Source organism: Mesocricetus auratus, unplaced genomic scaffold (assembly GCF_017639785.1).
Source record: "Mesocricetus auratus isolate SY011 unplaced genomic scaffold, BCM_Maur_2.0 Super-Scaffold_100015, whole genome shotgun sequence".
Classification (NCBI taxonomy): domain Eukaryota; kingdom Metazoa; phylum Chordata; class Mammalia; order Rodentia; family Cricetidae; genus Mesocricetus; species Mesocricetus auratus.
Genome location: NW_024429198.1, coordinates 23,468,743 through 23,482,441, shown reverse-complemented (window position 1 = coordinate 23,482,441; position 13,699 = coordinate 23,468,743). Strand labels below are relative to the sequence as shown.

Here is a 13,699-nt window from a genome sequence, read left to right as displayed (position 1 = left end):
CTACAGGTACATAGATCTCTCTCTACAAACCACTACAATGTTCTTTGAGTGGAGAGTTAAAAAAAAAAGTCTCACAAGGAAACTACCTTAAAATACACTTCCTGGGTCAGAAGGAGAATCCCAAGTGTGGTAGCACATTTGACAATAACACAGATTAAATGTGAAAGTTTTCTGTTTTGAAGAAAATTCACTAAGGCACACTAAATTTAATTAAGCAGGGGGTTTTGTGACAAGAAAGTCCAAACAACAGCTATGAATGTTTATAAAAGCAAATGCATTAATTCTGTGTCACAAACATGAATTAAACAAAACCAAAAGTATCCAAGAAACTACTCAAATTCTACTCTTGAAGTCATATCATTGGGACCTAACATTTTTATTACATTGCAGTATTTCAAAACCATTAATAACCCATAGACACTAAAATGTATTCCTTATGAAAGACAATACAATGTGATCACATGAAACAATCAAGGTCTTATCCCAGCATCAACATTTGGACACTGGCAGAGTCAGAAATAATCTACCCTTTAGTTTCAATATTTCAATATACCATTTCAATATTCTTTTCAGTTTAAATATTTCAATATTCAATTTCAATATTCTATCACATAATAGTGTCTGAAATTTACATCTGACAGTAAGTATACACTTTAGGAAAACAAATCTGGTCTTGATAGTTAAATGTGCTAATCACTTCTAATGTTATCATTATTCATCTACATTTACCCTTAAAAAGATGTTCTTAGAAGGAAGGTCACCAAGTTCTTACACAAACCAGCATCTCCCATGTGGCTCATAACATACAACTTTTTTCAAGGTAACACTTACTTTCCCATGGAAATATAAAGTTGGTTAGTTTCCAGAAATATGCATAATATTATTCTGCAGCAACGTATTATGATTATTTGAATCCTATTTACAATGAGATAATCTGCCTTTGAGAAACAACCTGCTGTCTCTGATGATGCCAAGAAATACAAGGCAGCTAAATTACTAGGGAGGGGACTGTGTAAGACCTGTCTATGTAAATTCAGTCAACTCTTCCTCACTACCAGCCATATTGATCAGTCACAGCCATCTACTGTTGGGTTATCTGCCTTCTAACTCCTCTGCTTTCAACATGCACGTAAGACAGGCTTCAGTGATGATCATATATTAAAAATATATCTGTCTTAAGGCATCTGCCTAGAAGCCAGGCATGCAGTAGTGCTCACAGAGTGCAGTGCCACATCCACGTCAAGGATGCAAACTAATAGGTAGATGAGATGACTTCTGCTTCACCTGCATATTATGAAGGTGATAAAAATGGGGGAGGCCTTTTTACTAGAGAAATGTCTATGTTAACCTGGGAAAGGCAGAAACTTGGTCAAAGGAACTGAAGCTGAATAAAGTAAGAACACTGAATGGGGGGTATGTGGAATGTGACAATCATAAGATTTGGTCCTTTACTTAACCATCTTTGCAGGTGTCATAAGCAAAAGCAAGATGCAAGCCTTCTTGAAACTGTGGGAATGATGTACTTGAGAGAAGCAGGGCAAAGGCAAGTGTTCCTGCTATCGGGAATCTACAGTTGAAATCTAAGTGTGTGTGTGTGTGTGTGTGTGTGTGTGTGTGTGTGTGTGTGTGTGTGTGTGAAGTAGGGCTAACTGAACCAGCATAAGAATTCAAGCAAGGAGATGCAATAGGTTTTACCAAGGTGAGAAGCACCCATCTACCCTATCTAATTTTGAACAATACATGCAAAAATAGCTTTGCCAAACCTTAGTAACATACGTGTGTGTCTAGTACTCTATAGCATGATTCACATTATCATCTGTAGCTTATAAATCAAAGCCAAATATTTAAGAAGACCTGGAGAATAATTTAAAATTACTCCAAGAATTGCCAACATTATCTATTGAACATTCTCAATCACTCGGGAAATTATTCTGTATTAAAGTCAGAAAGCCTATTTATATTGACCTTCTTGGTTTTGGAGACCTCACTGGCTTTGTCCTGTAGTCACATCTGAAACACTTGCTGGTCCCAACAGAAATGCGTCTGATGAAGCCCTAGCTCTGGAAATGGCTGGACTGGGGTCTTTTGAAGATAAGTAGGGTCAGATAAAGTCGAAGAAGTCTTATGGAATCAGCAACCTTACAAAATGTAGGGTAAAAACAAATCTGGAACATGAGTGTGCAGCTGTTCCTCCACAGTGAAACATGAACAGAGAAAAGTTCACAGGACTCATTAAGAAAACATAAGATTCATAAAGTGCTTCCCATGGTTTATGGAATGAAGACAAAACTCTTCAGTGGGGTAACTACCTAAAAACTGTATGGGGATTGTGCCAATACACCTTCTATCAGTCATTCATCTGTTCTGGGGTGAATGTTTCAATGATGCAGGTGCTCAAGAGTCAGAGATACTTCTGTTAAGCAAACACATTGATTCTCCAAGCTTGTCTTAGATAGAATCACTCCTTCAATCTGTTGTTAGGAATGGATACAAATACCTCTCAGGAAAAGTCAGATAGCAAATGACCATGTAAAGGAAGCTACAGCTAAAAGGTGTATCTGGAACTAAGAAGAGAGTCCTTACCAGAAACCAACCTCTAAAATGTGAAAAGAAGTCTGTTTGTTGCCTGTCCTGACACACTTTGGTATCTTGTTTTGGCTGACTAAGCATGCCAAGAGTCTTTTTGTATCTTGATTAATGGAGTTCCCCCAAAGTCAGGTAGGACTACCCACAAAATGGAAACATGGCATGTTCTTCGGCCTTGATTTACGTTTAAGTTATGCCATTCAGCATTCTACTCAATTTGCAATGTTATAATGCTACAGATCATCCATAGACACTTTGTTAAAATGCTATCTGTTCCCTGCCATCCCTAAGATCTTCACAGTCTTCTAGCATCCTGGTACTCCTTACAGCCAACAGCCACACACTGCTACACCTGGAACCCTATTGTGTACCCATACTTAAAACCAGTACACATGTACAGTTTACTTCCTGACACAATGATGAGAGTTTCCACATGCTGGAAGTTCCACTATAAACTGTTGAGCAGGATGTGCAAAACCCAGAATGACCATCTCGAGTGTCCTTCTTGATGTCTTGTAACGAACATACAAGCAGCATGATTCTTTCTAAATGACCCCTCAAAGACCTATCAGCAATAAACTCCTAGGTAGCAACACTCAATTATGAGTAAGCACACTGAGCATTAATAAGCTATAGCAAACAAAAAAAAGACACTGGTAGACTGCAGTTTGTTCTAAATATAAGAAGGAAAAGAAAGAGTATCATGCAATAAATAGAATTGTGTGAGCATGAAGAATACTGAGAGAGTATGTGACCCATAGTTTAGTATTATTATCCTCTTTGGATCAGAGCTGTGAACTGAATCCTGCCACACCCCACCTCAAATGTTACAATGAGAAACACCTGAGACTACTTCCTGCTATTTGCAATAAAGTAGATGTCATTGAAGGGTATTCTGAAGATCCATGAGCACAACAAAACTTACTGGACAGAAATCAGATATGTTACTTTAAAATATTTATCATTTTCGATTGCTAGAATACGAGAATGCATATGTAAAAACTAATGTGCTATGAAATCTCAAAAAATTACTTTGTTTTTATTTCCTTCAATATCCTGTTCAAAGAAAGTCAGTGCTTCTAGGCGCTGTCAGCTGTGCACCATCTTCCGACTTGGCATCACCTGCCATCCTCTGTGAAGAAACTGAGATACTATATAAGACAGTTTGTCAGGCTACATGAAAGACAGGCAAATTCATCTTGTGACACTGCAGGCAACAGAGAGTATGTGCACAATGCTAAAGGATCTAGAGGCCCTGTGGCTATTAATATATTTTAAGGAGAGTGCACACAGAGGAAGGAAAGTAAGTCAGAGCCCTGATGGAAAATAATGCTGTACCATCATCTACATTTTTAAAAACTGATTTTGAACAACGGGAAAGTTGTAACCTTTCTTTTTTAAATTTTTTTATTTAAGTTAGAAACAAGCTTGTTTCACATGTCAATCCCAGCTCCCTCTCCCTCCCCTCCTCCCCCACCCACTCCACCAGGTCCCCCAGTCCCCCACCCAATCTCCACTCCAATCCCCAGGGAGGGTGTGGCCCTCCGTGGTGGATCTCCAGAGTCTGTCATTTCATCCAGGGCAGGGCCTAGGCCCTCCCCCAAGAGTCCCGGCTGAGAGAGTATCCCTCATTGTGGCATGGACACTCAAAGTATATTTGTATATATAAATACTACCCAAAGTCCCATAGATTACCTAGGCCTCCTCACTGACACCCACATCCAAGGGGTCTGGGTCAGTCAAGAGGCCCACACCTCAAATGGGAAGAAGGCCTTTCTTGCTTTGGAGAAGCACACCCAGAACATGTTGTTTGCTCCTCTTTGTGGGCTTCTTACTTATCTAAAAGTTAATTCTGCCCAGTTTAGTGAACAAACTCTAAGCTACTCATTCATTTTTTGGCAGTTCTCAAAATGTCTTCACTCTTTAACCAAGCCCCAACACGCATGGCCCAGGGGTCCATACATAAACCTGCTGAGCAAGGGGTGTCTCCTAACTCTCAATCACACCAACCATCTTCCAGCTCCTTCCTTTCTATCTAGAGCCCACAAGTGCAAGGTACGATTGCCCCTTGTACATGTTCTAAGTTCTCAAGCCGGAAAAATGGTGTCGTTCTACAACTTATGCACCTGAATTGCAGAAAAGACTTATAGGGGAAATAGACCAAATAAACAGCAACAGAAACATGTCCTCTCCAATTCTTAAAATCTTGCCACTTGCTAAGTGATAATACTCAGCAGGGAATTCTAATGTCTGTTCCTTATTTCCTTCAAAGGTTTGGAGAATTAAGGTTTTGTGGCTGCCCTTGACTTTTTTCAATTGACAATTGGAGTGATAAGAGTCTCTGCAATTCTTTCCAAAGTATTTTTAAAAGAAATATGCTTTAAAAAACAGAAGCCAAAACAGAGTTCACACTTCTAAAATTGTTCTGATAAAGTCTGATTGGCACCAGACATAGCAGCCCTCTGGGAGAGAAAACTTCTACAGAAAGCTTGACAGATTTCATTGCTGAGGAGCAATGGGGCTTCAGGCCCCATTGGTACCCTTTGACAGTTCCAAATTTCTTGATTCGATTTAGTGTAACTTACAATTTTTGAAGTAGTATAAAGAACTAACAAGTATATTACCATTGAGATTCCTTCCTTTGTGCATCTCCCAATGTCCTCCCATACAGCAATCATTGAAGTCATTAGTGAGGGAATGTTGTAATTGTTTTTATAATGGAGCTCAAACACTATGGTGCAGGCAAAAAATATTTTTATTCCAACTCATAAAAAGTTACCATATTTGGAGAACATCAAAAATTCAAAAAAAATTTGAACTTAAATGTTTCCCACACAGTTTTTACATTAATTGCCTTATCGCATCCACAACCCCTTTCCCAAATAAAGTTCCAGTGGTCAGTATCCAAAACTAACCCAAAAGGAATAACAACAAGACCTCATGAAGGTTCACGAACCACTTTAGACAATAAAAGCATAGCTGTACATTTGGCTTGTAATGATTAACATATTTATTATGTGCCAATCACCACCTAAATTTTGAGGAACACTGATAAAATAAATTCTGAAATGGGCTAATTCTGGTAAAAGGCCTACTATTTATAACAAGGGAAATGGGCACATATCTCTGGAGAAAAAAGATGAATGTAAATAAAAATGTATTTTTCCTTAGATCAGTGCCAAACTCTACTTCCCCATTGTACTTGAACCTAACAGGCAGAACTCCATGAAACAATATCGTGGAATGCAGGAATTAGTATGCCCCCTCGACTTATAAGGACAGTAGCAACCCACCCCTTTGGGGCCAACTTTTAAGTTGTCCTCTCAGTAGCCATTTCATTGCATTATTTATCACCAAGACACAAAACCAGTGTGAGTTATATGATATTGTCTTTCATAAAAGCCACAGGCCAAGGTTTAGAACAATGCCCTGCAAATAAGAGTTAATGGAATGAGACCTACAGCTGTTAAGACATAGAAAGGGGAAATACAATTACTAGAAATAAATAATTTAAATAACTAAAGGGCAATAGAGAAAAGGATAAATAGAGGGTAGGAATATAGGATTCCCCAAAGAAAAGTACACAAGCTGGTGAAATGTTTAACCTTAATATTTTTAAAAGAAGCAAACTAAACAACAGGAAAACAACATTTTGGCAATCAAATGGGCAATTCCTTTTCTAATGACAATTGTTGTCATCATTATGGGAAAACAATCTTACTTTTGCTGTGGTAAAATATAAATGATACAACTTCTTTGGAAGACACCTTGACAATATCTAGATAATTCTCAGTCAGTCTCCCTACAACTCAAGAATGCTACTCTGTACCTATGAGGGCTACTTGGAGGCAGAGGGCTGAGTTATAGGTCTTTTTTATTTTGACAATTTTATTTACTGTTGAAGAACTGTTCTTACTGGAGGTTAAATTACTCTATGTTGAAGATAATGACTACTGTGCTACTATAATAGTTGAAGGATTAAATAAAATATTTGATAGAGAATAAAATTTACATAAGAAGTGGGCTTTTTAGTTTGAACACTATGCACAGAGTCACATAAAACATTCTTATTTTAAATGTATTTTTTCCTTCTTAACTCTGCCCATGATTGTGCCTATTAGTCCTAAGACATTAAACACCAGTCAGACTCTAACTCCACTGAGGTGAAATGTGCTCTGAGTAATAGCTATCTTATATGAGTATTTGTATGTGGTTTGGGAAGTTAGCCTGTGACACGATCCTTATCATGGTCAACATTTGTCACCTACAAGGCCATCCAATTAATTTTGGTTAAAAAGCTAACATGGAGAGTAAGAAAGAAACCTTAAGGCAAGTTACTTTCTAGTACTCCATTCATAACTCAGGAGAATTTCCTGGATCACCCTCATTATAAATCAGCAGGGCAGTAGGCACTCCCCTGATGATTCCTCATATGGTGACAAAACAGCATGAAATATTTAAAGAACTCAACTACTAAATGAAATGCTGTGGATGCCTCTCTGTCCTGAATTCTATGATACATAATTCTTTATATAATTCCCATGCCAATAGGGAACACTTCTATCTTACTTCTGATGCTTCCTTCCAGTTGAAGGCAACTTAGTTAATGAAACACTTCCTGTCCCTGTCCAAAGTTCCACTATCTGTGCCTCTGAAGAACACAGGAACGTGTTACCTTGCTTCTTCCTTCTTTCTCTGGGAAAAAACCACTGTCAACCTGGAGCAAGGCCAGGCTCTACCAGCTCAGAGGCAGTTGAATCTCCAAAGGGAAAAAGAAAGAAGAGAGACCAAGGGCCTAGGATGTCACTCAGTGATCACACAAAGCAAAGTTTGGTCCCTGGAGAGAATTCCTTCATCTTTCCACTTCTAATTTACCAGCTTGCCCAGATCATCGGGGTGGGGTTACTTATCTGGCTCTTTAAAGACATCAGTAACCAATATGACTGTGTATTTTATAATTTTAAAACAAACTATATAGTCTATAATAATGTTACATCTGTAAATGAGAGGGTTTCAGTAGACATTAAGAGTTTCCTGAACCAACAGAACTAACTACATGCAACAGCTACAAAAATGTATTTTAACCAACACACATCTTTAAATCTAATTTCTAAAGTCAGTTGTGGTAGCCACAATTATTAAATGAATAAAACAATAACAATGAGAAAATCCCAGTCCTTACCTATGGAGGAAAACCATACTTACTAAATTTAATGACACGACTAACAGTCTTTCTAGATTAATGCTACTATCACTTTCAGAAAGAAGTGTGTTCATGTCACTCAAGACTTAAAGAAAATTTTGAGACGCATATACCTACACTGATTTAGTCAAATATAATTGGCTCACCTACTTACTTTGCTCAAAAACAAACAAAAAACAAAGCCAGTAATGCCTCTTACTAGAGTATGTACTTTACTCTGAAAACATAACTGGCACTTCTCACAACAAAACATAAATTTGAATATCAATAACTGTGCATGATTGTCAAAATGTTTCCTTGACTGAAGATAAATTAGTCTGCTGTCACAGGGGTCACATTCTGTAACAAATCCTACTACATATCAAAGTGTAGTAACCGTAAAATTTAAGCTACAGAAGGTCACAGTTGCACCCACATTGGAGAATTCAGCTATGCCAAAGGAGGGAGGCACCCTCAAGCCTGGAGGAACTAAAGCCAACCTGTCTGTCTTCACTGTAGATCCCCAGGATGAGGGAATGCATGAAAATGACCACTGATGTTCACAACGGCACCAATGCACATGCTCAGTTCTGTTTCTGGTGACATCAGCTAAAGGGGGGTGCTGTCTCCTTTCCAGACAGTTTTTGCTGCTGGTGTTTCCTTTTATTCCCTTACAATGAGTTTTCTGCTGAGGATGGGACTATCTGCCTTTAAATTGAGCAGCTGTTTAATATCTGACCTCACAGAGTGATGCTGATTAAACAGTCTGTAATAGTCTCTGTACAACATTAATCTTTGTAGAAAATTTGATCTTTATCATTAGGCTGATATAAAAATAAAGAATATCAAAGTCTTGAAAATTCTGATTACTGGGATATGACGATCTTTAAAGAAATAGGGCCAGGAAATATAGCTTAATTTCCTCTACCTTAATGGTTATATATTTCAATAAATAAAGTAATTATGTATTTCAAGATAGAAAATTTGCCATTTGACACGTCAATTTACAGAATAAAATATCATAATGGTGTATGCATATAAAATAATACTACAACCATGTCTAATCTTAGATAGAGAGGATGGGAATCATTTAATGTCAATAATCTCCTTCAAAACATACATCTTAATTAGTATGCATAAATTTACAAGCCATTTATTCACATATTTTATATTCAAACCACCATTTCATTTTCAGATGTTCTACCTTAATTTATCCATATTACAGATAAATAATCTGGGTCTGATGATCACATAAATGGTCAGGGGCAAGCATCTAAAAGACATGAGTTGGCATTCATTCAAAGCCAATGTTCTCTCCATTGGGAGAGATGCAAGACAGCATTACATTATCTAAATTCACTTTTCTAATAACTTGTATTGCAGATCATAGGTATACAGAAAACTGGGCCACGTCCTACATTTGATGTGCCATTGTTGAAAGAATTTGAAATAGTGGGATGTGTTGTAATATGCAATATTTGTAAACATAAAAATAAGTTTATCACTCAGCATACAACTTGACCAGGAAAATGGCTAGATGCTTATGTAAGACCGAAGTTTCTAGGAATCACTGTCTCATTTATTTGGTCATTATTTGTAACATGTCAAAAAATAATTAATACAGAATTTAACTTCAATATCCTAATGTTGATTAACCATTTCCTACAAATCAATTAACCAAGACGAAGACCTTGAAATCACCTCAACTGTCATGTAATTAAAAGATGAAAAATTGGAGTTATCATTATCCTATTTTTTGTTCTGAGTCATAATTTAATGGACTAAAATCACAGAATGATAAAATATTCCTATGAGTTTCCTGTGTTGGAGGTACTGTTTGTGAACATAATTGGATTCATTAAACCTAACCAGGCAGTTTATTAATCAGTAGGCTGGATTGGCAGATAATGTTATGGAAACTATTTATGTATGACATGTTTAATATTTTATACTCATATAAAAAGCTGCTACTTTGGCATGTAATCAGATAAACTTGAAGTTAGCAAAAATTTGTAAGCTGTTTTACTGAAATTAACTTTTCACACACAACACATACCTCATGAAGCCATTGAAAGACTTCACTTTTAGAATATGGACAGTGACAACTCTCTTGGAATCCAGTGGGAGAATTTGGATTTAAAGATTACTTACTCATAAGCTAGTCAACAGAAACCCATTGTGTGACATCTTCAACCAAACTACTGGCTTTAAAAAAAAAGCTGTACAGTACATGCTTGGACTTTATTCACAGTATAAATTTGAGCTTAAATATCCAGCTATGTAAGATGTTTATAAAATGAAAATTATGTCAGCAAGAAAAACACAAACCTCACTTTCTTTAAAAGTAACAGCAGCATGTGGAAGGAATTGGCAATAGGGTGGGAGGATGGGGGGATTGTGGAGGGTTGCAGGAGGAGGGGAGGGAGAGGAAACTAGGATTGACATGCAAAACAAGCTATTTAAAATTAAAATAATAAAAAAGTAACAGCAGCATTCATAAAGGAAGCCACCAAGAAGGGTGTGTCCATATTCTATTCAAAATGTGGGGAGCAAGGGGTACATTCTGGGGAAGTCTGAAATACAACATTTCCTATTTTGCTTTCAGTTGTCTTGTTACAACTAGATATAATGATCCATACAAAGAATGTGTGGTTTTATAGACAAATTACTATAAGTCATTTCCAATTTAAAACCGATGGCTTTTCTTTACAAGAGGAGCCTGACAAAAATATAAGAGAACTGTGTAAAACTCTTCATCAATTCCACGTTTGTGCTTAACATCAAAGAGTTGCATTTCAGGGAGATGAACTATACACCCAATTATGTGCATGAAGAGATATTGGAGAATATTGTAAGTTCACTTTTCAATTTTACAGCTCATTATGAAAATGACATTATTCTTAGAAAATACTTAACTAAACTACAAATTGCCTTTTCCAACTAATATTATTTGAATTTCATTTGTTTCTTCTCTGTGATGAACTACTGAATTGCAAGGAAGGACTGATGACTTTTATTGTGAAAGATGTGAAGTAGCTGGTAATGCTGTAATTTGACTGTGCGTGACTTTTAGTACAAACAATGCAAACATCAGTGACATCTATAATGACTGGGTTTTACAACTGTGCAAACACACACAAGATTAAACAACCTCTTTCAACAAGACTAAGACAATTTCATTACAGCAACAACCTCACGCACTTGCTGTAACTACCATTCAGTCAGGTACTATCATAAAAGCCTAGTGCACACTACATGGAGGTTTCTCCCATGCCCAGATGCTCTCTGAAGGTGCACACTGCTACACAGTGGTGTCAATTAGTCTCTGAGACTCATGGTTGAAACTGAAACACTAGACTTGAGGAAAGGAAAAGAGGGAGAAAGGCATTCCTCCTTCATCTAAGGCATGCTTCTGAGAGAAATTTTACATTAATATAATGCAAGAGCTGCCACAGTATGATAAGAATGCCCCTGTAAAGTTCCCGAAATGTGAATAAAGGTGGAAGTACAGCAATGGTAGAAAGAGCCACAGTGCTCCCTTAACTTGAGCAGTGTAGCCTCTGGCGGCAGAGCGCCCACCACACTCACTGGTTATTAGCATAATTACAAATTGTCAACAACTCATTCTAAACATAACCATCTTCAGTCAAGCCCTGAGACCTTGTGACCCACACACCAGTAGGAATACTTGTTCAGCATTAACAATGGATTCTGCTTGGCACAGAGAAACACTAAAGGAAGAGATCATCCGGTAGTTGAAAGCAGCTATTTCATACAGTAGGATTCTTGCCCCTATTGGTCATACTTCCCATAGATTGAATACCCAAATCATGCACAGATCTATTTTGACAGTCTAAATGGAGTCATATCAAACATTCTACCATGGCATTTTTAGTGGTGTGGCTGGGAAGACTTCTATTTATGTAGACTTGTGCCCACCAGCAGAAATCAACTAAACTACCATCAGTGGAAGGGCGCACAATGAGGTAACTCATGGGCAGTGGCAACACCTCCCCATTTTCATGGAAGTCAATGCAGAAAATTCCCAGCATCTTACATATCAGTCACACAGTTCCTAAAAGTGAACGGTCCGTCATGCTTCTCAGGCCTGATTTTTGTTCATCACATATCTCTTTGCTAAGCCAACATATTTGTTTGAGAACATCAGGCATGCATATTTATAAAGCCTTGCAGAGATAAAGCGCATCAGATCAGTTCAACTGAGGGAAATACAAACCCCCTTGCAAGCAGAGCCTCCCCCTTTACCCTCTTCTTCCACACCCTTCATCACCCCGGTGGGTGTTTACACTGATGCGCAACTTTGGGCATTTGGGAAATAAGTGGCTCTTTGTGGAAAATACAGAGATTCACACCCCCCTAGGCCCCCAATTCTGTTTTCAGACCCCCACCCTCAAACCAAGGAGGCTGCACCTCCTTCCTAGAGACTTTATTCCGAACAGAGTGGCTCAAACCTGCTGAGTAGCAATCGATGAAAACACATTACACACCAGAAGAAGAAGGTCGGGTGGGAGGAGAGCGAAACGCAGCTTTGCTTTCAGCCATTAATTACGAATCACCCAAATATCGCTACGCGTATCTCCCAAGCACAAGCACCCTTGCCAAACCTGGCTGACAGGCAGCGCTTTCCAGCGCCTCGCTATCTATTGTCAGGGCAGCGAAGCCCCGGAAGCCTGTGAATCCCTCTGAAAATGCGTCCTCGGAAACGCTAAATATAGACCAAAGGGGTCTGGGTCTGGCGAGCAGCGGGAGACTGAAGAAACGGCCATGGACGCATATGACCAAGTCTTTCCATTTTGTTCTAGCCAAACATCGTAATGACATTGAACATAAGGGCAAAAGACTGGAAGGAAGTCTTCCCCACCCCCACCCCCTCTTCTCCCTTATATTAGGGACGTCATGAATGCAACCGGGTTGCTCTGGAGGGTGGCGGGGAGCAGTCGGTGTTGCCCTATATACGCATCCTCCGGGGGAGAGGGGCGGCAGGGAGGGGAGCACGCGGAGAAGCCACTTGGTAACCGCTCCAAGAAAGACACTGGCCCCGGACCCCGTTCCGGGCAAAGCGGTCTTTCGAAAGGGGACCCGGAGCGATCGCGGTCCTCCCCGGGGGCAGACAGCACCCCACAGCCGCCGCCGCCACCCCTGGCCCGGCCGGCAGCAGAGGACCAACCCCCACCGGCGACGAGCAAGAGGACGACGCCCGGAGGATGCGCCCGGCTCTAGCAGCTCGGCTAAGGCAACTCACCGAACGGCGCAGCGCCCGACTGCTTCCTGGCGAACATGCACCCGCCGCCAAAGACAGCTCCTCAGTCGGGGGAAAGGCGTGCGCGCCGCCGCCCGGCTTCAGAGCAAGGTCCTGACCTTGCCCAGCTGCAGCATCCTCCGCTTTTGTTGTCGGAGCGCGGCCGCGGGACAAGTGATGCTGGCGGGGAGCAGGGGCGAGCGCGGCAGGCGAGAGGCGGCTCCCGACGCGAGTGCGCAGCGCCCGGCCCGGCCGCCCCTCCGAGCGCGGCGAGCGTAGCGCCCCCTGCCCGACTCCACGGGCGCCGCGGGCTGCTCGGGCTTCCGCGGGGCTCCCCGGGCTCGGCCGGGGCTACCAAACCGCCGCGCCCGCCGCTCCGCTCGGCCGCTTGCCGCCGCGGGCGCGAGCCTGGGCCGCCCTGGCGCCCGGCGCCGAGCGCTCCCGAGCTGCGCCCTGCGCGCGGCCCGCGCCACCTGTGCCGCCGCCGCCGCCGCCGCCGCCGAGAACGAGGCTCCTCCCGCCGCGCGCCGCAGCTCAGCCTCCGGCTCAGCCGCGGCGGCCGACTCCGGCGCCTGGCTAGTGAGCGAGCGTCCGCCCCGCCGCCGAAAGCCGCCCCGGGTGCGGAGCATGCCCAGTGCCGCCGCCGAGAGAGCGCGGCGGCTTCGCCACGC

At 40.9% G+C, this 13,699-nt stretch overlaps 1 protein-coding gene across 4 annotated transcripts in view; it reads right to left on the bottom strand.

Annotated features, from left to right (window-relative positions):
* Positions 1 to 13,232, bottom strand: part of Ctnnd2 (catenin delta 2) — an 814,201-nt gene extending 800,969 nt beyond the window's left edge. For 2 of the 4 annotated variants that reach the window (XM_040757683.1, XM_040757685.1), the window contains exon 1: positions 12,277 to 12,346. In XM_040757683.1, the coding sequence (XP_040613617.1) occupies positions 12,277 to 12,331 (55 nt within the window). In that variant the 5' untranslated portion in view covers positions 12,332 to 12,346. Of the gene's footprint in view, positions 1 to 12,276; positions 12,347 to 13,031 lie in introns of those variants that run through there. The other 2 variants (XM_040757687.1, XM_040757684.1) reach the window with 2 other exon arrangements.
* Between the last annotated feature and the right edge of the window lie 467 nt (positions 13,233 to 13,699).